Source organism: Hydra vulgaris, chromosome 05 (genome assembly GCF_038396675.1).
Source record: "Hydra vulgaris chromosome 05, alternate assembly HydraT2T_AEP".
In the NCBI taxonomy this organism is placed as follows: domain Eukaryota; kingdom Metazoa; phylum Cnidaria; class Hydrozoa; order Anthoathecata; family Hydridae; genus Hydra; species Hydra vulgaris.
This window is the reverse complement of record NC_088924.1, coordinates 28,370,892-28,398,266: the sequence shown is the minus strand read 5'-3', so window position 1 is coordinate 28,398,266 and position 27,375 is coordinate 28,370,892. Positions and strand designations below refer to the sequence as shown.

Below are 27,375 nucleotides of genomic sequence, written 5' to 3'. Positions count from 1 at the left end.
CAATCTTACCAAGACGTAATGGCTATCATAGTAAAATATGGATACTACCAAGATCCAAGTCGGAAGGAGGATTATATTACCTTTAATGTTTTCAGGGAGTCCAAGAGCGATGATACAATCTTACCAAGACATAATGGCTATCATAGTAAAATATGGGAAACCAGATTTATTTATTATGATTACATGCAATCCAAAAATGAACAGAAATCACAGAAAACCTTTTTCCACATCAAGCACTATTAGACAGACCAGATGTAATGCCGGAGTATTCCATACCAAATTAAAATAATACTGAATGAAATTTTAAAAGACCAAATTCTTGGCCGTTTCATTGCATACATGGGTGTTACTGAATTTTAAAAATGCGACTCACCTCACTGTCATTTATTATTCATTAGTATGGATGCCAACAACAAAATAAGAACGCCCGAAGACGCTGATTGTATTATCAGTGCTGAAATCCCAGATCCAGTGTCAGAAAACTGTCTGCATGAAATAATAGCGACTACGATGATGTATAGAATAATTTTCATAATTTTTTTTCTTTTTTTTTTTACTCTTTCTCTTCAAAACTTTACTTCATATGACCAATGCAATAATTTGATATAACAACTTTATATAAAAAGGCTTTTTTTAATGAAAAAAGTACTATGAATTAATTGAAACTCCTAATAAAATAAATTATGTAACATTTATTATAATTATAATATATTTAATAAAATAATAGTTCTAATAATATTTTGTTTATTCCAATTATCTTTATTATTTTATGATCCTAATCTAACAATTTACAAATAATGTAGTATAATGACCAAAAAATTCAAGAAAGACAATTTATATTCAATACCAACTTTGCTGGAATTATTTTGTGAAGTTTGTTTTTCTTGAACACCAACCCATTTTATTGTTTTTTTCCATTTGTTTTATTTTTTTCGAATTGCTTCAAATGTCATAGTTTCCTCTTATGTCATGTAAGTTTTGTATGTGCTTCATTTCTCAATCAAATGAACCAATGGTTATAATTGGAAACAAGTTTTCAACTCCAGGTTGGTATTAGCCATTTAATCAATTCTTGTGCACATTCATTTCATTTCTTGTGTCACCAACCATTTTATCTTAAAACATCAACAAATGCAGCAGTGTTACATCTTATGAGTCAATTAATGCATTTTCTGTGCCTCATATTTTAATGAAAGGTAAGTTAAAACAGCTTTTAGCTCACTAAAGTCTAGCAAAAAATCAGTTTTTCTTCACATACTTTGTTGCTTATATGGTCATGATAAGAGAAACATGTCAAAACCTTAAAGAAATTTTTTTATTTTTTTTAATATAATGATCACAAATGGGTAATCTATATTGACTTAAAAGTTATTGCCATTTTTGTAAGGCTTTGATCAGGATGTATGTAAAACAACTGTTTTATCTCTGGAATTGCCTACATATGCACATGTGTGTGCTTTTTCATAAATCCAAGGGTGATAAAAAAGATTTTAGATAAAAAATATTTTAAGTTAACTTACAATAGATTTTCAACAGTTCTCTTTGACTCATGTATGTCACTTTTCTGTAAAAGCTGTTAAAAATAGAAATTCTTCCATTACTCAAATCTTTATCATAAAGTTTGTACAAATCTTATATATATCAACATGACATATTTTCAAAATATCCGAACTTTCATGCAAAAAATTTATGAATTTTTACGCCTTTGTTATTCTTTTGATCAAAACTGATATAATTTTATAAAGTTTTCTTTTTAAATAATTTATTTGGAGTTATTATCTGTTACAAACTGATCTTCTTTTGATTCATCAAAATGCTTTTTATGTTTCAATTTTTTTTCCATTTTTAACTAGAGCTAATTGAAACTGTGAAAACTTTTTTCTTAAAATTTATAAAGTTATTATTTTTTATATCCAACAATAGTATAGTATCAAAGGGCATAGCTGAACAACAGTAAGTAGATTTGTATTAGCAGTTTATACTTTACAAATAGATTTGTTTCAGCAACTTGGTTATTTGCACCATCAAAACAATTGCCAAAGTGTAAGCAACATTGTTTCCATTTTTTCTCCAGCTTCAATATGGTTCAATATTTTTTTCAAGTTGTCAAAATGGACTCATCATTTCATATATAACCACAATATATGTATGTTCTTAAAAGACTTTGAGTCTTTGTGAGTGGGAATTTATAAACATATAAACATAAAATAAACATATTCTAGATATTAGTGACAGTATACGATTATTTCAAAATTAGGAGTTTATTTTGCTTTAAATTGAGAAGTGTACCTTTTAAAGATGATAAAAAAGAGAGAACTACATTTTGAATACTAAAATTTTTTTTAAATTTCTTTTTTTTTTTTTTTTTTTTCAACATTTGACAACCTTTGCATAATTAAGTGAAGTAAAAATATAGAATACATTAATTTTATACTGTTGCATACATTATACCATTGTTTACATTGTTCTATTGCAATAAGTTCAGTTTAGTATATTTTTCTGTGTATCCAAATAACTACATGAAATTTAAAAAATTGATTAAAGACAAAAGTTGCTTTTTAAATTATAAAAAGAAACCACATATATCACAGACATAAGTTTTTAGTAAGTTTATTTTATTTAAATCATTTATTAATTTTTTTTTTTTCTCTAAAAAGTAAAGTTATTTTGACTTAATTTTACCTATTTTTAAACAAACTTAAATTTTTTTTTAGATGCAAATTAAAACAATTTTTTAGTAACTTTTATGTGATTTTATCTTTTTATTATGGTAATGTTTTTAATTAAGGTAATGTGCCTGTTAGTGTGCCTTTAAATAATACTTTTTATTTTTTATTAATTGTTTTCTTTTGAATAGAATTTATGTTTGGAAGAAATGGTATTGGTATCTACATTGAAGGAAATATTTTATATGGCAAAAACATTGAAGTTGTTGTCACTGTTGTAAATGGTACAAAGTTGAAGATTGAGTTAGACTTTGGTGATGACACGCCTCCGAATTTAAACATTTTTACTCCAAATGTAGCTGATTTTTCTCCTGTCGGTTTAGTGTTTTCGCACAAGTTCAGTATTAATATTCTTTAAAGTTTTATATTTTTTTAACTAATAATAAAAGAAAATGATTCTTCTGTTCTATTTTTATTGTTCTATTTTAAACCACATTTCCATTATTTTCTTATACTAATTCATAATTTTGATATTTGTTAGTTAGTTACTAATAATAGCTGCCACATAACTTGAATGAGTGGATTACTATAGTTGTTAATAAGGTGCCATAGTAGCTTCTGGCACAAACCCAGCTTGTTTTTGAACTGGTTGGTCGACTTGATATTGACAATGTAGTCTGGAAGTTGGCTCTAAATTGATGCACTTTGGTTGGTAAAAAAATTATGTCTTTGATTACAGTTTGTAATTATTTCTCTTAGTTTGCTTCAATACTTCTCCTCTTACTTTAATTTATATTTACAGTTTGTAATTATTTCTCTTAGTTTGCTTCAATAGTTTCTCTTTAGTTTGCTTCGATGGTTTGGTTGGCTTTGCAGAGAGTCTGCACAAACATAAGTCCACTTCTAATTTTTTTCATATATAAAGCATTGTATTGGATCTCCTCTTATATGTCATTCTTCTAGGATTGTAAAATCGAGGATCTTGAGTCTGTTCGTATAAGTATACTTTTGTAGGGAATGAGATTTTTGTTACTTTCAGTTGAATTTTTTTTTTTACCAAAAACTTTTTTGCAATTTTAGATTTCCAAATACAAATTCAAATATATGTAATTGCATTAACCAAATTAATACAAATTCAAATATATGTAACTGCATTAACCAACTACAAATATTTGTATGTTGAGTTTAAAAAAAATAAAAATACAAATATTTGTATGTTGGGTTTAAAAAAAATACAAATACAAATAATATACAAATACAAAAATTATAAAGCAATACCTAAACCAGTGTATGGTTTTTCTACTGGATTGAGGTCTTTTCTAAACTTATAGAGTCAGCTCTTGTGGTTTGACTTTGTCAAAGGTTTTAACAAACTTGAGATAGAGAATTTCAAGTTTTTGGAATAAAACAAAGCTGTACTTGAAAATATGTGTTGGTATTTGCAGAACAGTTTCTTACAAGTGAAGTTTCAAACTATTTATTTTTTAAAGTATTTTTTTTTTAGTATCTTGCATACTACAGATGTTATGGCTGTTATGTTTGCTTCTCGCCATACGTTAGGGACTTAGTCACAATCTAGTGATTTCTTATAAATTAAAAATAGTGGATTTAATATCTTATAAAAAAAAAAATAATTTATTAAATAAAAAAATGTTTTAATTTTTAAATTTATTAACATATAAAATATCTTCACATGACTAATTGTAATTTTCTGAGTCTCCTTGTTTTTCATATAAATTGTAAAGATTTGTATATATAGTATATAACCCATATAGATGTAAAATTCATTATAGAAAGTGTAATTTTTTTTAGATGTAATAAGAAGCTTTAACTTTTTTTTAGGTATTCTCAGTGTGGAAAGTATTGCATCATAATAAAAGTAATAAATCTTTCCTCTAAAACCAGTAATTCAACAATTTATGTTAGTCTTACAAATGTGACTGTATATTGTAATTTATCAGAAATCAAGCTTGATTACAATAGTTCAAGTCAACTTGTTACACTTGTTAACAATGAGTTCCAGCTTAACATAAGTCAGACATCAGGTTCTTATGTAAACTACACTGTTAATTGGGGGGATGGTTTCAATGAGTTTAGGGACCAAAGTCAAAATTTAATTCTTTTACCATTTTTTGTTAAACACATTTACACTATAGAAGGTAACTACACTGTATCTGTGATTGCAATGAATGCAGTACAGACCATGAACAAATCATTTAATCTTTTAGTGTTTAAATCTTCACAGCCAGATATTTATTTTAATTATGGAACTAAAGAAAAACCAGTTAGTATTCTACACACTGTTGATTATAATTTTACAGCAAATATTTCTAAAAAGTTTGAAAAATCAATCATTGAAAATGCATCTTTTCAATGGGTGATGTCAGGCATGGCTTTCGAATTTAAATTTCCAGCTGTTGTTCTAAATTATCAAGTTGTCTATACTTTAAAAAAAAATGAAATTGCAATAGGCTTATATAATCTTTCACTGCTGTTTACATATAGTAGTTTTACCAGTGTTTTTACTGCTTTTTTTGCTGTCGTAAAGATACCCTTGTTTGTTGAAATTGAAGATGGTTTCTATCGTACAGTTGCTCATAAGAAGGTAATAGATAATAACACTGCTTATAATAATTTTAGTATTAGTGCGGAAAAAAGCTATGATCCTGAAGATCCGCAAGCTAAGTTTGAAGGAATATCTTTTCAGTGGAGATGTAAAACAATGAGAAATTTTTCTTCAGGTATCATAGCGTCAACTGATGTTGCATTTACTTCTAAATTATGTATAAATGAATCTTGGGTTTTTCTGGATGTCAGTGGACCAATTATTTTTTTTAACACAAAGATGTTTTTAGTGGGTATGACATATATGTTTGAAGTTTATGCTACTAAAGGTTTTGGTTATTATCAACAAGAAGGTTCTTTTGTTCAAGAAATAATGTTCAGTGAGAATGTATTTGATGTACAACTTATGTATGTATTAGTTGGTAGAATTTTATATGATTTTTTGTGGCGTTTACTATTTATAATTATTATCATGATAATTTATAATTATAATTTTAAATTAATGTATAATGTGATTTTTTTAACTTCAAATTTTTAATTAAATGTTTTAGTGGTAAGCTAAGTTATGTATCTATTAAACTCTTAATAAAGACTTTGTACAACAAATTCTTCATTTGTTAGTGGGGTTTTTTTTTTCAGAAAAATAACTTGTTTTTAATAAAAGTTGGACAATTTAATTATTTTTAACCTTTTTTTTTTTAATTTATTTTTATAATCTTAAAAAACATTTTTTTTTTGCAATTCATTTACAATCTTTAATTTTTTTTCTGGTCTGAAAAAAAAATTTTTTCTTTCTCTTCTTTACTTCTTACTTTTCACCATAGGAGTTGACAAAATTGACAAAAGTTGGGTTTTTTCAGGGGTTATTCAGCAAAGTTGCTTAAAAGAAACCTTAATTAAGAGCAGTTATCTTAATTATGGTACATAATTTAACATGATTTACCATAATCAAATTCATTTACTAAACATATCCTTTAAAATAAAATTTTTTATAAATTTATAGATTTATAGTAAATATTATTTATAGATTTATAATAAATATTATTTATAGATTTATAGTAAATATTATTTATAGATTTATAGTAAATATTATTTATAGATTTATAGTAAATATTATTTATAGATTTATAGTAAATATTATTTATAGATTTATAGTAAATATTATTTATAGATTTATAGTAAATATTATTTATAGATTTATAGTAAATATTATAATAAATTTATAGATTTTAAGATTTTTGGGCATTTAAATTTTTTATTTTAGTTGCTTGATAAACTGTAATGAAAGATTAAATTTTCAACAATCCACAGTATTCTCATACAATTGTTCTGGTTGTGAAAGATGCATGTAAGTTGTGAAATATTAAAAGTTGTGAAAATTTTTTCATATTAAAGTAAGTTAATGATTTTTTTAATATTCAAAAGTGCAGATAGTTTCATTCTTTTTCAACACTTTTTTCTTATGTCTGTAATTTTTAACTATTGTTTATATATTGCTAAATGTTTTTTTATATTTGAAATACTTAGAATACAACCTTATTGGACAGTATTAGATGATCAAGGAAACAACCCAAGTGAACTTTCTGGAAATAATCCTACAATAAATTTTAATGATACAAGTCTAATTATTAATGCTGATGTCCTGCTAGAATCAAAAAATTACACTTTTATCTTACAATTGGCTTGCACTGGATTGTCCTTCTCATCAACTTTTAAAATAAAAAAAACAACTTGCTCTTTGCCACGTCCCGGTTCTTGTTACATCAGGTAAGGTAAAAAAAGGCTTCAAAGAGCAGTATAATTTTTTTTGGCTGAAACAAAACAAAAAAAACTTGTTTTGTCTTTCATATTTACCTTTTTATTAATGTGTTTAGCCCTCTTATTGGATATGCTGTAAAAACAAGTTTTAATGTTACCTGTGAAGGATGGTCAGCTGAAGACGGTTCATTAAGTTATCTTTTTTTTTATGACAATGGTCAACATACATTTTTAAATAGTAATAGTGGTTATATGTTGTTAAATTCTAAAACTTTTCATCAGTCTTATTTAAATAATATTCTTTTTGGAGCTGGCGATGAACATAATAATTATACTGTTCAATTATATGTACGCATTGCCGGAAAATATGGAGCTTTTATTGAGTTCAGTGCCATTTTTATTCAGGTGGATATTTTTTCATGAAAAATATTTTTAATAAATGTCTAAATAATTCTTATGCATAAATACAGGATACTAAATCATGTTTTAAACAAAAATTTAGGTTCTACCAAATCTACAAGAAATGAATTTAACTAACATACTTTCTATGGTTGATAAAAATGACACACAAAAATTAATGATTTCAATTCAAGCCATAGCCTCAGTTGTTAACAGAGAGCAAAACTTAAATGAATATCAAACTGTAAGTATTTTTTTTTGACAATAAAAAACAAAAATTATAAATATTTTTAAATTGTTGTTAAAATCATGTTATACACATCATAATAATTACTACTACTATTACTACTTACTACTACTACTACTACTACTACTACTACTACTACTACTACTACTACTACTACTACTACTACTACTACTACTACTTAGTAAAATAAAAGTAATCGGTTGCAATTTTTTACACAGCTTCGTAATGAAATGATAGGAATGCTTGCTCATGTTACTTTTTCTAATTTGAATGATGTTAAGCTTACTAGTGACTGTCTTTCAGCATTATCAAATTATCCATCAGAATTGGTTCTAAATACTCAGGTAAAATTTATCATATTTTGGATTTATCTTTTTAATTTATCTCAAGGTGAGAATAATATTATTTTGTTAAAAAAAATATTTTGTAAAGGTTGTTGCTGCAAATATTGCAAAAAATATTGGAGGATTTCTAGGTGAAGTAAATATCAAGTCTTTAAGTTTTGTTACATTTTATAATACAACTGGATCATTGCTTCAATTTGTTTCAAATCTTTTTGTTGCAAATGCAAATGTTGTAAATTATGGCTCCATCAGTAAGTTTTATATTTTCAAAATATAATTTTAATAAATTTGTTATGATGTGGGTGTATGCATCTATACATCTAAATCTGTTTATCATTATGGCTGATTTATCGAATCATTATTTTCCATAAACTAAAGAAAACTCCTAACTGGTTGTCAGAAAGTTTTGTTGAAAAAAAGTAAAAATTAAAATGCAAGACCGGAATTTTTTTTTTTTGTTACTTGATAGACTGCCTGCCCCAACCAAACCCTCAGTCAATGTAGCAGCACTCCCTTGCAAGTCAGGCTATAAGATATTCGATGTAGCAACACTCCGTTGCGAGTCAGGCTATTTGTCAGTCGATGTAGCAGCACTTTGTTGCGAGTCAGGCTGTACGATAGTCGATGTAGCAACACTCCATACATGATTTATAGTAAAAAAATAAAAATAAAAACATTTTAATAAAAAAAATAAAAGTAAAAACATTGTTTATATTATTAAAAACATTCAGAATGTTATTAAAAACATTCTGGTCAATTAAATTTGCGTTTTTGCGGTTTAAAACGAATAATTTGTAATTAAAAAACGAATAATTTGTAATTAAATTAATGCTTTTAACTTTCTGACAACACGTAAATGTTGGACGAAAGTCAAAAGTAATTAAAAGTGACGTATTTGTTGGCATAAGAATCTTTTTTTTTCTTCCCTACTCCCAAATGCGACAATCTATTGAACTATATATATATATATATATATATATATATATATATATATATATATATATATATATATATATATATATATATATATATATATATATATATATATATATATATATATATATATAAATGTTTTTATGAACATGATACTTTTAGTAATTGGTTTAATGAACATGATACTTTTAGTAATTGTTTTTATGAACATGATACTTAAAAAAGTAAAATTAAAAATGCAAATATTACAATATTTAGACCACTTTAATTAGTTATAGAAAACTATTTAATAAGTTCATGCTGATGATAAAACAGGTGTTATTTTTAAAGAATATTGAATTGTTATTGTAAAAAGCAATAAAACAACAATACAGTAATCTGCAAAGTTTAAAGCTTAATATAAAACAACTTTGTGACGCGTTCGTGTCGCTGTTCATGTCGCTGTTCATGTTGCTGTTTTATAAAGTTAAGTTTTTAAAACATTAATAATATAAAATGCGTTTAAAATAAAACTAATTAAATAAATAGAAATGTTTAACTTTAAAAAAAATGCATAAGCATGCATATCTTTAGATCAAACGAGTATGGTCGAAGCAAAAAAATATTAGATACCACGCTTTTTATAATTTATTGCTATTACTATTAAAAATCTGAGTATAATAAATGTATTAAAAATTTAAGTATAAATAATTTTTTCAATCATATGGTTTTTAATTTAATGTTTTCATTCAATTTTTCATTCAATTTTTTCGTTCAAATTGTTTTTTAACAAAAAGTGAGAAAAAAAATTTGGTTTAATAAATTAATTTATATTTCATTAAATTGTTATATTTCGTTAAATATATGCTAAAATTTTTTTTTTCGAAAAAAATTTTTCCAAAAAAAAATTTAAGCATATACTTAACAGAAGAATTTATATTTTTTATAACTTAATTTTTGGTTTTTGGTTTAGCATTTGCAATAACCACTAGTTTAATTTTGCAATAGAATGTTTTTACTTAAAAAACTTTTTTCAAGTAACAAAAAAAAATTTACTATTCAAAATGTTTACAATTTAAATAAAAATTTTCTTCCTCGTTTGCAATATGTTCTATATATGTTCTAATATTGTTATTGTAGCTAGATATACGTTTAACTTTCAGGAATGACCCTCGCTATGCTACTGCAGTGGCATAGCGTACGTAATTTTTATAAATTCTATTGCAGTAGCATATGCTGCTGTAACTAAATTTATAATTATTCAATGTTAGAATTCTTCCTATATTTTTTTTTTTTTAATTTCAAGACATTTTTTTAGAAGAACTTTTTTGTTCAAAAAGATTTCTTTTTTTTGAAAATCCTAAAAACACCTTGCGTATTTATAGAAAATGTTTAATCTTAATATTGCTTTAAGTAAAACTTAAATATAAAAAAATGGAATCACGTTTTTCATATTTTATTCGACATTTCTTGTTAAAATAATTTTTAGTAAAAAGCTTATATTATGTGTTAGCAACTTATAAGATATAAATAGAAACATTTATATGGCTAACTTTTGCGAGTCTTTGAGTATATTAAGTAAATTAATGTAGTTGATAAGTTAATAATTGAGTGACTGTAAGTTACTGTAGTAGCTTAACTGCTTGTTTTGATTTACTTTATAAGTAAATTTACTGTGATGTACTTTATGCATTCAGTAAATCAACTTTAAAAGGTTCAGGGCAACCATTAAAGCAAAAAACGTTGAAGCAAAAAAGTTACTGGTTAATATTAGCATTGGTTATTAGAAAAATTTTTTAATAAAAACAAATTTAATATATATTTTAATATACTTAAAGTAGTAAAATTAATAATATACAATTGCTGATAAAATAATAATTTAAATTATTAATAATAAGTTAATTTGGTGCAACGTTTTAAAAACAAAGATTAAAAAATGTCTTGTTAAAAAAAAAAGAATAAAGAAACAATTTGCTTTAACGCCTTTTCCTTTTTAAACTTTTCGCTTTAATGACCTTTATTTCATATTATTGGCTTCCATGCAGAGATATAAAGTAATTTAAATTCAAAAGTTCTTTGCATTTAATGAAATTCTCAGCGCGAAAGAGCAAATGATCATGCTTCTTTTTAAAAGATAAGTTTAGCATGACATACTTTAGGAACCCTAATAAAAAAACTTAGACAAAAACATTACTTTTTAGAATTGCCAAAAAAAATGCTAAATTAGAAAGAAAAAAAATAAACAACCAAATGGAAAAATAAAAAATCACAAAAGTATTTTTTCAAAAAAAAACTAATGGTGAAGGTCTGAAAAGCAATCGCGATATGCTTAATTCGAGCCCTATATATATATATATATATATATATATATATATATATATATATATATATATATATATATATATATATATATATATATATATATATATATATATATATATATATATACATATATATATATATATATATATATATATATATATATATATATATATATATATATATATATATATATATATATATATATATATATATAGTCCTAAATGGTAGTAGAAAAGTTTCTTCCATAAGCTGTTGTTTTAAATTGAGTGCTAATAAACCAGGCCAGTAAAAGTTTAAAAACTTGGGTAAATTTTTTAAAAATGATAGATTGCTATCCCAAACCAAACCCTCGGTCGATGGAGCGGCACTTCCTTGGAGCAGCAGGCTATAAGATAGTCGATGTAGCAGCAGGCTATAAGATAGTTGATGTAGCAACACTCCGTGCATGTTTTACAGTAAAAAAGAAACACTCCTTGGATGTTTTACCTATTTACCTGTTTTTCAGTTGATGTAGCAACACTCCTCCCATGTTTTAAAAATATTTTAAAACAATAAAAAACAAAAACAAAAACACCATTAAATAAAAAACTTTCTATTCATAGTTATTGCAGTTGTTTAAATTACAATAAAACTTAATGTACTTTTGCATTTTATAAATTGTTTTAATATTAAAATGTCTCTTAGTTGTTGATGACACTTAAAGGCGTCCTATGATTCAACCGAATCCTGAATTTCAATTTAGAAATGAATATGAGAAATTTATTACAAAACCAAAAATATTCACGAAAAAAATTAGATCTGAAAATATTTCAATTAAATTTTCAATCGAAAGTCATAAATGCTTTAAGAGCTGAAAAAATTTCGATGGAATTATCATTTGAAAAGTTATAAATAATTTTAAAACCAAAAAAATTCTGATCGAATTTTTGATCGAAAGTCATAAGTGATTTTAGAACCTAAATTCATTGAAAAGGTTTACAACTGTAAGTTTTAGCACCAAATTACTTTAGCGTCAAATTTGTTTATAAATTTTAAAAGTTTTAAGCATTTGTAATATAATTTTAAAGCGCATGCTGTTTGGAAAACAGTCTTATATAATAAATTGAAAAATAACATTGTTTATTTTCAAAAACATCTCATAGTTGGTGGAACAATAAAAACAGAATGGAGTATCAAAAAGTTGAAGGTGAAGAAAGAAATTCATTCCTCTATATAGCTGGGAATAATTGCTATGTAAATAATAAGAATCACTACGGTTACATTTATTTAAAGTGCAAAAACTATCAACTGTGTGTTGGATCTGCAAAAATAGGTGAAGGAAGTGATTTACTTAAGACAATGCAAGGCCACTCTTGTGATTCTAAAACAGAAGATTTTAGCCATTTGGAAGCAATGGAAAAAATGAGACTGAAAGCTGCAACTACACAAAGTCCATTACGCCAGATTTACATAGAAATCATTCAAGACTGTCCTGAAAAGGTTAAAAGTGCTTTATACTACTTAAAATGTGAACAGTTACTTCATGGTGCAAGAAAAACTCAGTATAGTGCAAATTCCAACAGTGTAGAAGAAGCGGTATTGGCAATATCGGTGCCAAATCCATCTACCATTCTGATAGGAATCGTCAGATTTGAAGACCAGTTGGTCATACTGTTTTGTTCATCAGCACTACTACAAATACTCTCAGGTAGCACAGTAATTTAGCTCAATAGGCTTATTGATGACTTTTTGTGAAAATTTTTTTTGGAAATTCATTCAACATCTTTTAACCTCAGCTTGGGCAATACTATGCTCAGAATATTCTATTTTTGTAATATTTTTCAGGACTACAATTATTTAAAAATTTGTTTATTTTTTTCAGGCTCTACAATTATTTTCATTGATGCAACATTTTGCATTGTTTCTAGCATCTTCAATAGTCAACTTCTAAATATCTCCATTGTGCATTGTGACATTGTCTTTCCTGTGTTTCATGTCCCTATGACTGGGCAAAAAGAAAGTATTTAGATTGCCATATTTAGAAAAATTAAGGAACTTTCAAGTGACTTTCAACCACAAATTACTATGGCTGACTATGTAGAAGCAATGAGCAGTGTCTTGAAGGTTGTCTTCCCTGAAATAAGATTGACTGGTTGCCGGTTTCATTACAGCCAGGCAATTTTGAGAAGAATCAAAGGTGTTGGTCTTTAATCTGAGTACATCAACAACCCTGCAATTAAGAGGTGGGGCCAGAAATTTGTTGTCATGTGCCTCTTGCCTGTTGTTCTTATCAGAGCAGAAGTAGATGTACTCAAAACAGAGATGAGTCAATTTGCAAACATTGAAACTCGTGAAAAAATTAGGTTTTTTTATTATTTTGAGAAGTATTGGATGACAACACAAACGCCAGCCTTTTTTTCTGTGCATGGACTTCAATTCAGAACCAACAATGTCTCCGAAGCACTGTATTCAAAAATGAATATATGGATGGCTGCTCACCCTAGCTTTTGTAGGTTTCTAGGTGACACATATCTTCAGGTATTGCCATATTTGAATGAATATTGTACATGGTAAATTCCATTGATTAAACTCATAACAAAGTAACTTGATTTATTTTGTAATCCTTTAAGATATTAGGGTCTCTTCAGATAGGTGCAAAGCATCATAAAAATTAGCTATCATAATTGCACAACCACACTATTTAAATTTGTGCTAACAAATATTTTACAAATTAAATCACTTGTTAATTATTTGAAATGGCTTGAAAGTGTGATTATGATGATTTGTTTGTGACAATTTGCTTATATCTGCCCTTAATAACATTTTGCTGATACATTTGTAATCTCTATTGCATTAATGATTACAAAGTTATCAAGGAAAACTTTCTATAAGAGAGTAGACTCCAAAAAAGTTTCTTGAGGCTTTAGCTTTCTTCTTTAACAACATCAAACTCACATCAGTATGAGATACAGAACAAGAGCAGGCAAATTAAATTGTTAAAACTCATTTACATCATAAAATATTTTTGAAAATGAAATAGTTTGTTGTAATAAACATTTCAGTGTAATATTTCAATACCTTGAATAGGGTAAATATACTACTTTATAATTATACTACAGCAAATTTTATGTTTTTGGACAAAAACATCAAATTTGCTGTAGCATAATTTTTATATTGTAACACACCATTAGAATGTTTTAATCTAACTTCATTTTTGAAATTTAATTTTAGGATGAAAATCCACAAGACAATATTCAGGATTATCAACAAGAGACCAGGCCTGTGGGGACATTTTGCAAGATATGCCTTGCACATCCTTTAGAAGTTGTTGTTCTGCTGTGTAGACACTTTAGTATGTGTCTTCAGTGTTCAGATATCCTTGCCAGAAATGACAGAAACAAAAGATGTTCAGTTTGTTGTTCAGAAATTTTTTAATGTTTTTGTGTCTTGAATTTTACCTTGCAGGAATTATTTGATTATATACTATCATAAATAAAAACTTATGTGGACTGTTGTTATCAACTGCCAATTAATAATTTTTGTAATGAATTTGAATTTGAGGTAGGACACAAACTTAATGGTTTTTGTAAGATGCTTTTTTAAGTTGATAGAGTTGTTTAATTTATACATTGAACACAGTTTGATAAGTGTTACCTCGGTTACTTTACCACGGTTACTGCAAGGTTAGCCTTAATTAAATTTATGTTTTTTGAAATGTATTCAAATTAATTTCAACGTTTTATGAAAGAGTATTTTTATTTATCACTATGCATATAGTTCACCAAATCAAAAAACTCCTATTGAGAAATTATGACTTTTTGTAGTTTTGAATTTACATTTTAGTTGAACTTTTAACAAGTCATTAAAAAATATAAGCACTGTATGTTCATTGAATGTTATTAACATCCAAGAGTCTTGGATGTTAATAACATTTTGTTATTAACATTGTGCTTGTACACAACACTTTGTTCAAGTGTTGTGTACAAGCGTTAGTTTCGGACCAAGACTAACACTTGTGCACGTGCGCAGAACATATCAATCTTTTAACTAAGAATGAACGTCTTTTAAACAATGAGATAAGATAAAAATTGTAAATTAATTGAAGACTATAATTTAATTTAATCTATAAATTAATAAACTTAAATAAATTAATGAACTAAATTTATTTATTGTATTTAATTTAACTATTATATTTTATTTAATTATTAATTTTTATATATATATATGTATATATAATTAGTAAAAAACACTTATCTAACTAATTAATAACTAATTTTACTAATTAATTATTGCTCTGTTCTTTAAGAACATTGAGCACTCTATTTGTAAAATACACTAACATAATTTACATATATGTATATATATATATATACATATATATATATATATATATATACATATATATATATATACATATATATATATATATATATATATATATATACATATATATATATATATACATATATATATATATACAAATATATATATATGTATATACATATATATATATATATATATATATATATATATATATATATATATATATATATATATATATATATATATATATATATATATATATATATATATATATATTGTTTGATTTAGTGTTGTATTATAATAATACAAAACTCTTGTTCGTTTAAAAGTGCTCAATATTTAGGAAATTTATTTTGGTTATATATAAATTTCTAAACAGAGCGATTTATAATTATACTTAAAAATGATAAAGAAAAAACTTTTTATTATGGAACTTTAAGTTTCATGCCTAATGGCAATCATCAGCCATATATTACAAAATTAAAAATTAAACGTTAAATTACAATTAGAATTACGGTGGCGTGAGTTCTAATGACTCCATGGAAACAAAATTTTAACGTATATGTAAATTTAGTATAACGTGACGTAAACGTGACGTAAACCAACCAGGATCAATCTTCGGTATCAAAAGAGGAGATAAGGAACTTATTTTTGTGCCTGCACTTCGATATTATTTCGCTTCTTGTATTTTGTAGGTTTTCACCTCTATACATCAAAATTTGGAACTTCTCGTTCAAACAAAGGTTGCAAACTCTTGATGTTGGGTTGTATGGTTTGCATTTTTTAACAACCCTCCATTTGACAAAATTTGGAACTTCTCGTTCAAACAAAGGTTACAAACTCTTGATGTTGGGTTGTATGGTTTGCATTTTTTAACAATCCTCCATTTGACAAAAGGTGTAAAGTTATTTTCTTTTAATTTCCATACTTCTTTAGATAGCTCTGTATCATTCTTGTATCTAGCTGCATTAAAAGATTTTAAGTGGTTTGCATACCGAACTTTAAAAGGTGTTTCGCTAATTCCAAAATACACTTTTTCTTTATATTCCGGATTATTTGAATAGATGGTGGCCTGATAAACAATGTTGTTGGAAAGGCAATGGTTGTTCATGGGACATTTGGTTTTTTCAATGCAGTTGCATTTCATTTCATTAGTTTTTGCCTCCTTACGTAAAATGCTTTTGTTGTGAGAGTTAATAACGGATTTTATGTTTGGCATGCAGGAATAACTTATTTTGATTGTGTTTCTATTAAATATTTTACGAAGTCTGTGGTTAAATGGAAAGTGGAGGTCGATGAGGTTCAAGAAACATTTACCTATTTTTGTAACAACATTTGCACTGAAAGGAGGATTATACCAAATTATCTTGCGTTTATGGTTGCTGTTTGTTGATTTTATACTTGGATGGTATGCAAGTTCACAATTGTAACCCGATTTTTTCAAGGCATTTTGATAAGGAGGCATACTTTCTTTAAAAATTGGTTCACTCGACGATGCTGCTGACAATCTTAATGCAATAGTCTTAGGAATACTTTTAATTACACTCGGTGGATGGTTAGAACTAATATGTATATAATTCAGTATATTATCTGGTTTGCGATATGGCTGAAAAGATCCATCGTTAAGGTTTAGCGTTAAATCGAGATAGTTAACTATTTTCAAATTACATTGAATAGAGATAAGAAGATTGTTATTTTTAAAAATTTTTACAAAATGTTTCTTTATCCTCTCCATTTCTTGACCACTTTTATTCCTAAACATAGCTAGCCCATCATCTCGATATATGCCGAAATTGCTTTTATCATAAAACTGCGAGATTTGATGCAAAATAAAACCAATTTTGATATACTAGAACCAATTTTTAAAGAAAGTATTCCTCCTTATCAAGATGCCTTGAAAAAATCGGGTTACAATTGTGAACTTGCATACCATCCAAGTATAAAATCAACAAACAGCAACCATAAACGCAAGATAATTTGGTATAATCCTCCTTTCAGTGCAAATGTTGTTACAAAAATAGGTAAATGTTTCTTGAACCTCATCGACCTCCACTTTCCATTTAACCACAGACTTCGTAAAATATTTAATAGAAACACAATCAAAATAAGTTATTCCTGCATGCCAAACATAAAATCCGTTATTAACTCTCACAACAAAAGCATTTTACGTAAGGAGGCAAAAACTAATGAAATGAAATGCAACTGCATTGAAAAAACCAAATGTCCCATGAACAACCATTGCCTTTCCAACAACATTGTTTATCAGGCCACCATCTATTCAAATAATCCGGAATATAAAGAAAAAGTGTATTTTGGAATTAGCGAAACACCTTTTAAAGTTCGGTATGCAAACCACTTAAAATCTTTTAATGCAGTTAGATACAAGAATGATACAGAGCTATCTAAAGAAGTATGGAAATTAAAAGAAAATAACTTTACACCTTTTGTCAAATGGAGGATTGTTAAAAAATGCAAACCATACAACCCAACATCAAGAGTTTGTAACCTTTGTTTGAACGAGAAGTTCCAAATTTTGTCAAATGGAGGGTTGTTAAAAAATGCAAACCATACAACCCAACATCAAGAGTTTGCAACCTTTGTTTGAACGAGAAGTTCCAAATTTTGATGTATAGAGGTGAAAACCTACAAAATACAAGAAGCGAAATAATATCGAAGTGCAGGCACAAAAATAAGTTCCTTATCTCCTCTTTTGATACCGAAGATTGATCCTGGTTGGTTTACGTCACGTTATACTAAATTTACATATACGTTAAAATTTTGTTTCCATGGAGTCATTAGAACTCACGCCACCGTAATTCTAATTGTAATTTAACGTTTAATTTTTAATTTTGTAATATATGGCTGATGATTGATGTTAGGCATGAAACTTAAAGTTCCATAATAAAAAGTTTTTTCTTTATCATTTTTAAGTATAATTATATATATATATATATATATATATATATATATATATATATATATATATATATATATATATATATATATATATATATATATGTATATATATTATAATCATAATTAGTTAAACCCATTAACTTTAATCCAAATTTTTTGGTTGTAAATTTTGATTCTAAATCTTTTGGCGCAAGAAAGGATACTGTAATTCAATCCAAATTTTTTCGGTCGTAAAATTCGGTTCTAAAACTTTTGGAACATGAAAAGGATTTTGTAATTTGACCCTGCAATGAAAGTATGCTTTTTAAGTTAAAAAACTGAATAGGTTTATTGGTTAAAAAATTGAATTAGTTCATTGGTTAAAAAACTGAATATGTTTATTGGTTAAAAAATTGAATAGGTTTATTGGTTTAAAAATAAATAGGTTTATTGGTTAAAAAATTGAATAGATTTATTGGTTAAAAAAAATTTAATAGGTTTATTGGATTGGGTTGAAAACAGTGTAGCTCAATATGGTTATACACAATTTTTAAGTGGTATTTTTTGAGTTAAAGAATATTTGATAAAACCAAACATCACAACAAGTTTTCTGCAACTCTTAACTTATTTCATAAATAATCCATTTCAATAATTCATTTCCTGTAGCACCAATAACAATGATGTCTAGTATATCTGTAGCATCAATAATGATGATGTCTAGTATATCTGTAGCATCAATAACGATGATGTCTAGTATATCTAATTAACAACTTATAGTCGAACATCTCGATAGTATGATATTAGAATAAAAAATCATTTGCATCAACAGGGATCTTTTTATTTCAGTACCTTGGTAAATGTACAAATTCATTTGTATAAATCTATTTTTATTTTAGTACATTAGTAAATGTACAAATTCATTTGTATAAATCTACTTTATACAAATTCTTTTATATGCTAAGTATGCTATTTGAAAGTCTTAAATAAATGTATTTGTTTTAGATTATACACAAAACCTTCAGAATTCAGTTAATGAAAATCAGGTATTTTATTAAAATTAGTGCTGAAAAAATCAATTCATGCATTGCTAATATAAGTTATTATCAAAAGCTTATTATATATTTAAATTGAATATTGATATGCAAGCTCATATATCATATAATAATCATATAACAATTGCTCTTAGAGCAATTGTTATATGATTATTATATGATATAGAGACTTTATTATTATGCAATCATAATTATGCAATAGCTAATTATTTTTCAATATTTTGTATTACTACAATAACATAATTAACATTGTCTTATTGATTGAACATTGTCCTATTGATTAGTTCAAGTTGCACAATTTTATTGTATTATATTCAATATATTTGATTTTAATATTTTTTACATATTGTTTTCTTTTCTTTTTACGTTTGATTTATTTTTGTTTATGAATTAGTCAATGATCAGTGCAGATGTTATATCAAAGCTCTTAGGATTTATGGAGGATTATTTTTATGTTCTTCAAGCATACAAAGTTCCTGGTGAAGTTGCTACAACTGGAAGTACAGCAGCTTTTGATTTTTTTTTAAAGAAAGAACTCAAAGATAACCTGAGCAACATGACTGTTTCTTCTAGTTTTATTCTTTCAGATGCTAGAGAAATGTTTAACCAGTCCCTCAAGAACATTCCAATAATAGTGAATGTATGTTTTTTATGTATATATATATATATATATATATATATATATATATATATATATATATATATATATATATATATATATATATATATATATATATATATATGTATGTATATATATATTTAATTTTACCTAATGATTGCATTTAGCATGAAACTTATAGTCATAAAAAATAAGTAGTTTTATTTATAACAAATATATAAATACAGCTCTAAGTTAACTTTATTTTAGTTTACTTTAATTCATCAAGCACTCTCAGCTTGATGAATTGAACTCTATTAAAATAATTTACTTTAATTTTTTCCTAATTTTGAGGGCTGTACACATCGATGATTTTTTGCCAAACTCAAACAACTTTAGGTCGGCATTGTCAAATGCTAACCCTAATTTTGAGGGCTGTATGTATATATATTTATATACATATATATATATACATATATATATATATATATATATATATATATATATATATATATATATATATATATATATATATATATATATATATATATATATATATATATATATATAGTAGAAACTCACTTTACAAATTTTTTTATTTTGCCCATGTTTTGTCAATAAAGATAATTTTGGTTGAGTCTTTATTGACGAAACACTGTGCAAGTAATTTTTTCCTAATTTATGTATATATGTATGCGTGTTACTAAGATGGAAAATAACTTTTACCAAGTCTCAGGTATTCTTTATTAAAAAAACTTTGCAGAAATTTGAAGTTTTAGTTTAGAACTATTTTTTTTTAGTTGTTATGTTTATTTTTAATTTTAGTTTGTTATTTAATAAATAATTTTGAAATTTTTTTTGTATTAATCTTGTTTTTAGTTACAATGTTTTGAATTTAAAAAGTAACCAATAAATGTTTTTGTTGAAAAACAACTACAAACCAAGTTTCAAAAATGAAAAAAATTGCAATAAAGAACGTGTTGTTTTTGTTCTCAAAGCAAAAAAGTATTTCTCAAAGACAGAGCTTACCTTCAAGAAATGCTCAAAAAATGCATTGAATCTAAACATTTTTTTTTTATGTTAATTCACCTCCCCAAGGCCGATAAGGTCACTACAGATGAGGAGGTTACTTATGGTTATAACCCTCTCTCAACTCTATAACTCCAAAACACAAACCTTGACGAACAAGGCCGCTGCGCGGAGAAACAAGTTGAGCGTGATACTGCTAGGGGTGTGGTGGGGATTGAATTCGGAACCTCTCGCTTATAAAGCGAGCGCTCTACCACGACACCACTTCTGTATATTACCTTATATTTACTTGTAAAGATAGAAAATCTACTCAAAATTGTTTGACCTAACAAAATTTCCATTTCTAATCCTGTAGATTAGTTCTTGCTACTGCAATGTTCTCTGTTTTACAACAACATAACAGTGTGGAAAGTATACATGTTTTTCATATTAATGATTTTGCAACCATAAAATGGACAATAAATTACTTAAGTTATTCTAAATTAAGTTTAATTATAATAATTGCGAAAGGATTATTAGTTTAGATTATTCAGCAAACATCATCATTAAAATGTAGTATTTCAAAGTGTGCAATGTTAATGAAAAAAGCATTATCATAGTTTAATTGTTTTTAAGCCACTGGAAAGAAAAGGAAAAAAAATATTATTGTAGCAACAAAGTCTTTCATGGAAAGTAAAGAAAAGAAAAAAAAGGAAGCTATAATTTTATGCTATAAAAAAACATAAACACTAAATAGAATATGCAAACAGCAACTTTTGACTTATCTGAAATGGGATTATTACAAAATCATAAAAATTTGAATATTATTGACAAAAGATACTTTGCATTAAACAGTTTATAACTTATAACGATTTTTATTTTTCAAATGACTAAATTTAAATTTAAAGTCAAGTTTTATCAATCTTAGATAGGCTACAAGCCAATCTATGAAAGATACTGCAAATATCTAAAGAAATACATCAGGCAAACTTTTCATTTTGTCAAAGCTTTGGTATTTGTTCATTGAGATTTGTGTTTTAAAGCTTTAAGTCATATTTAATAAAATAGAAATTAATATATAATGTATAGTAATGATATTAAATTAAATGATAATAAAGATATATTTATGAAATTGCCAAATTTTTATTGTTAAATCAAAAAAAAAGGAGTTTTTACTGGAAAAATATGTTCGCTATATATATGATAAAAAAATAGATATGTTGGTCAAGATATTGCAGCTAAAATTTTATTTCATAGCCAGATGTACAATAAAAAGTTGAAATTATATTAAAAGAATTCTAATACCTGAAACAAGTTTTATTTTAAAATTTGTGGCAGGTATAATAAGTTTTCATAAATTTTGTAAATTCTTATTTAATACATATCATTGAACAGAAAGTTTTATATATACTTTATGTTTTTAATGATTCTGTAGTTTATATTTTATAAAAGCTTTATATATAGTTTGAATTTTTATTCTTTATAGCATTGAATTTTTATTCTTTATAGCATTTTTATTCTTTATAGCATTTTTTTTGTTTGAATTTCTGTGTTATATGAACTTGTATACAATAATAGTAGAGTTTTTTTTTTAGTTCTTTTAACAAATTTGCTTTAAACTCAAAACTTGTTTTTTTACCTCTAATTATTTGGATAAGAAATTGGAGGGCCAATGAAATATTCAATGTTTCTTTTAATGAAATTATTTGAAGTTGTTACAAAATATTTAAAAAATTTAAAATTATTTGGTTGTAGAATCTTCGATTAAAAAATCAACCGTATACGTGGGATATAGATCGATCAAAGTATATTTTGTCTGAGTTACAAAGTCTTTCGATGTCTACTACTGAAAGATTACCAATAGATGTAAATAACTTGCAGCAACCAATCATCATTGCAATTTTAAATAAACCTGAAAAAATTAAGGGATATAACATGTCTTTATCTGCCCCAGAAGATCTTAAGGTGTTGTCACTTATATTAACATCAAACTTATGCAACATGATGTTAAAGTTTAGCGCATTCAATGATCCTAGTAATTTGACTTTTCTCATTATATTTATTCAGTTTGGAAAAGTTCCTACAAGAAATGATTATGACATTAAGCTTAATATAACAAACAAAGATGGCGTTGTTCTTACAAAAAATAAACTTGCTATGAGTTTTAATGTAAGTGAAGAAGTATCATTTGGTCAAAAAAGTAACCTAACCCACAGTGAGATTAAAAATTCATCTTTTTTTATTGAAAGAAATCAGCAAGCTCATTTACTTGGTGATGGTACTTTAATTTTGTGGGATTTTCAGAATTCAACATATGCTTTTCTCAACAATTCAGTTTTGTATATATCATTCTCATATGTTGGTCCGGTGCCAGATAAAAAATTAGAAGAGAATTTATACACTTATGATGAAAAGGAATTCCAAGGAGAGTTTATTTATGAAATGAAATCCTATTGTAGTGAATGTAATTACTGGAATGAAAAACTAAACAAATGGATGTCTGATGGATGCCAAGTAAGTAAAATATTTTCATTTTTAACATATATATATATATATATATATAATGTAAACAATGAGTCACACATTTCAATAATTGTATTTTTAATCTTATTTTTATTGAGTTTTAAATTGTACTTACTTTTATTCAACTGCATCTTTATTTTAAGTTTAAGATAAAAATACATAAATCTATACTCTATACATAAATGTGCAAAAATAATATTACATAAATTCAAAATATTTTAGCTTGACTTTGAAACAACCAGCTTTGAAGTAACAAAGTGTAAATGTAAACACTTGACTGGATTTGGTGGATTTTATGTTGCTCCAAACGTTATTCAGAAACCGTCATTTGCATTATTGAAAAAGGGTTATCTTCTTCTGGTGATAGTGATAATTATTATATTGTTTTGGATTTGTGGTTTAATTTTTGCAAGACGAATGGATATTAAAGACAACACTAAAGTTAGTTTTTTATCTTTAATGGTATATACATACATACAAACATACATTTCAGTGGCAACAAAACTTCCGTTGTTATTTAATATTATCATAAAAAACATTCATCATGTTAATTAAATATTTGTTGAATAATGTATTAGACCCAGGAAGAGCTTAATTTAAGCATAATAAATAGTAAAACTCTTATGAAAAATTTAACATTCCTTATCAATAAATTTGCTGCCAAAAAGTCAAGATTGATATAAGTTAGAAGATTTTACTTTGTACAAATGTGCAGATTATTACAGCATTATAATTATATTCAGTATCATAGTATGTAATCATGCAATTTAAAATTATTGCAATTTTTTATCATAGTCAACTTCAAATGAGTGTTATTTAAAAACAATAAAAAACTGATCAATTCTTTTTTAATTTAATGATAAAAGAAAACAGAATTACAAAGTGTCAAATATAAAAAAAAATTCTTTAATATTATTTTTAACTTAATAAGAATACAATGCACTAATACTTTTGCACAAGGATGTGCAAAAGTATTAGCGCATTCTTTTGAGAATTCTAAGAAAATTTAACATTTAAATGGCTGCAGTTGTTTTTAAGGCATGGTAAGACTCTATGTGGCATGGAATCTATAAGTTTTTGATTAGATCTTATAGCATGGCATTCCACAACACTTGCATTTGAGTCCTGAGCTGCACCAAGTTAGTGGGCTTGCTTTTTTGCAATTTGCAGTCCATCCAACTCCAAAGATTCTCAATAGTATTTAAATCAGGTGAGTGAGTGAGCCAGGACATCAGACTCTATTGTTTTTCCTCCATATATTACTTGATTGAGTGTGCTGTCTAGCAAGAAGCATTATTTTGTTAAAATTGCCAAGTGGATTCAGTTGTGAAAATGTCCATTAAAGGCTGTAAAGAATTGTCTAATATTTCTCTATAACAATGTCAATTGAGGCAATCATTGTAAAGGTGCGCCAGTGCTAGCTCTAGCATTACAGCCCCAAATGTCAATATTATTTCCAACTGGCTTTCCAGACAATCCAAATCATTTAGCTTCTCTACTCGACTTGTGTCTTGTTTCTGATCCTAGACAGTTTTTCCACATTCACCTTTAGGTGCTTCTGATCCTGGTTTGATCTCTCTAAAACTAATATCACATTCTTCTTCATCATCAGAATCCCCCTATCATCACACCTCCTACAACTACCTTAAAGCTGATTGGGACTCTCTCTGTGATGGTCCTCAGGTTAAAATCTTTCGTTTTCCTGCTGACAAATGTGCTTCTTATGTAACATCCTGTATTCAGGCTGGCATGGGATCTTTTATTCCTTCTCGATAATTCAAATCAATCTTCACTCTTTTACATGGTTTTCCTCTCATTGTGCTGCTGCAATTTCCAATTGTAACCATTACTTCCATATCTATTGCAAAAACAATTCTTTAGAAAACAGATGTCTGTTTACTATTGCTAGAAACCATTGTAAAAAAGTTTTTTCTAACACCAAAGCCCACTATTCTCAGGTCACAAAATCTCATATTTCATCTCAAAAAATTGGCTCTTGTGACTTCTGGAGAATCTTAAACGATATCTATAATATAGACAAATCTGTTATTCCATCTTTCTTGTATGGTTCAGACTTTGTCAGCTCACCTAAAGATAATGTTGAATTGTTTGCTAAGAATTTTTCATCAATATCATCTCTTGATTCCACTAAGCACATTCTACCTGATATAGCCGACAAACAGGTTGATCCATTGCTTGACATTCATATCACTTCAGCTTATGTATCTAAAGTGATTTCCTGCTTATACTCTTCTACAGTTTGTGGTCTGAGCAACATATCTGTTATAGTCTTGCAGATTGTTCTCTGGAGCTGCCGTCTATACTTTCAAAACATTTTTAACAAGTGCTTATCAGAGTCTTATTTTCCAGTTTGCTAGAAAGCGGCATCTGTTTTCCCTATCTATTTTCAAAAATTCTGGAGTGCGATCTAACTCATCTAACTACCATCCCATTAGTCTTTTTCCTATCATAAGCAAGATTTTTAATTAAAAAATACTTAATCTCTCATCTTGAATCTAACAACTTTCTGATAATCAATATGGATTTTGATCTTCTCATTCTACTGCTGATTTGTTAATGGTAATAACTGATAGATTTTATTATGCACTAAATAGATGTAGAGAGGTTGAGACTATCACTCATGATATTTCTATAGTCTTTGATAAAGTTTGGCATGCTAGTCCTCTCCATAAGCTCTCTTCTTCCAGTGTATCAGGTAACATCTTTAAGGTTATTGAATCCTTTATTACCAATTGTACTATAAAAGTTGTTCTTGATAGACAGCAATCTTCTTCATTTCCTGTAATTTCAGGAGGTTCCTCAAGTTTCTATCCATGGCCATATGCTTTTTTAAATTTACATTAACCAACTCCCAGAAATTCTAAAGTGGCATTGTTCACTGATGATAGTACTGTTTAATCTTTTCTTGATAAGAAGCCAACTCTCTGATTGTAGGATAGGACATTTCAGCTCGAAAAAGATCATACTTCTGCTACAGCATGGGGCTCTTAGTAACTGGTGAACTTTAACTCAATATAAAATTCAATTTTTTTCAGCTAATCATTATTGCAACAATTTAGATCTTTCTATATTTATGAACAGTAATGTACTTGATGAATCATCTACCTTTCGTCTTCTAGAATTAACTCTAACTTCCAATCTTTCTTGGAAAACTGCTCTAAAGAGCTAGCATTTTTTGTGCTATCTACTAAAATTCATTCTCATTTTACTTGTAATTCAATCAAGTCTCATCCTTTTACTGTGACTGGTCCGAAGTGCTCTAAAATTTCTTTTTTATCTAGTTTTTTTTTCTTGAACATCAGTTCTTTGGAGTTTGCTCCCTTCATCTTGTTTTCCTGATACATAATTTGCAATCTTTGAAGTTGTCTGACTTATTATATATATATATATATATATATATATATATATATATATATATATATATATATATATATATATATATATATATATATATATATTATATATATATATATATATATATATTTATATATATATATATATATATATATATATATATATATATATATATATATATATATATATATATATATATATATATATATATATATATATATATATATATATATATATATATAATATGAGTCTATTTAATTAACAAATAAAATAAAGACTACTTTATTTGACGAAGAGAAATGACACCAGGCTTCTCTGTTATGACAGTTTTATGGTGCCATGTGGCATCAAATGAGTTGCATGAAAAAGTCTTTAAATTTATTCACGTTTATTATATATTTAATGTATC

The 27,375-nt window shown here is 26.3% G+C and overlaps 1 protein-coding gene across 3 annotated transcripts in view; it reads left to right on the top strand.

Annotated features, from left to right (window-relative positions):
- The window catches only part of LOC136071939 (uncharacterized), a 200,667-nt gene that overhangs the window by 127,927 nt on the left and 45,365 nt on the right, over window positions 1–27,375 (top strand). For all 3 annotated transcript variants that reach the window (XM_065797810.1, XM_065797812.1, XM_065797811.1), the window contains 12 exons: window positions 2,858–3,062; window positions 4,509–5,639; window positions 6,496–6,579; window positions 6,759–6,998; window positions 7,106–7,394; window positions 7,492–7,632; window positions 7,854–7,979; window positions 8,068–8,230; window positions 19,413–19,453; window positions 19,857–20,102; window positions 22,824–23,582; window positions 23,814–24,032. In XM_065797810.1, the coding sequence (XP_065653882.1) occupies window positions 2,858–3,062; window positions 4,509–5,639; window positions 6,496–6,579; window positions 6,759–6,998; window positions 7,106–7,394; window positions 7,492–7,632; window positions 7,854–7,979; window positions 8,068–8,230; window positions 19,413–19,453; window positions 19,857–20,102; window positions 22,824–23,582; window positions 23,814–24,032 (3,644 nt within the window). The remainder of the gene's footprint in view (window positions 1–2,857; window positions 3,063–4,508; window positions 5,640–6,495; window positions 6,580–6,758; window positions 6,999–7,105; window positions 7,395–7,491; window positions 7,633–7,853; window positions 7,980–8,067; window positions 8,231–19,412; window positions 19,454–19,856; window positions 20,103–22,823; window positions 23,583–23,813; window positions 24,033–27,375) is intronic.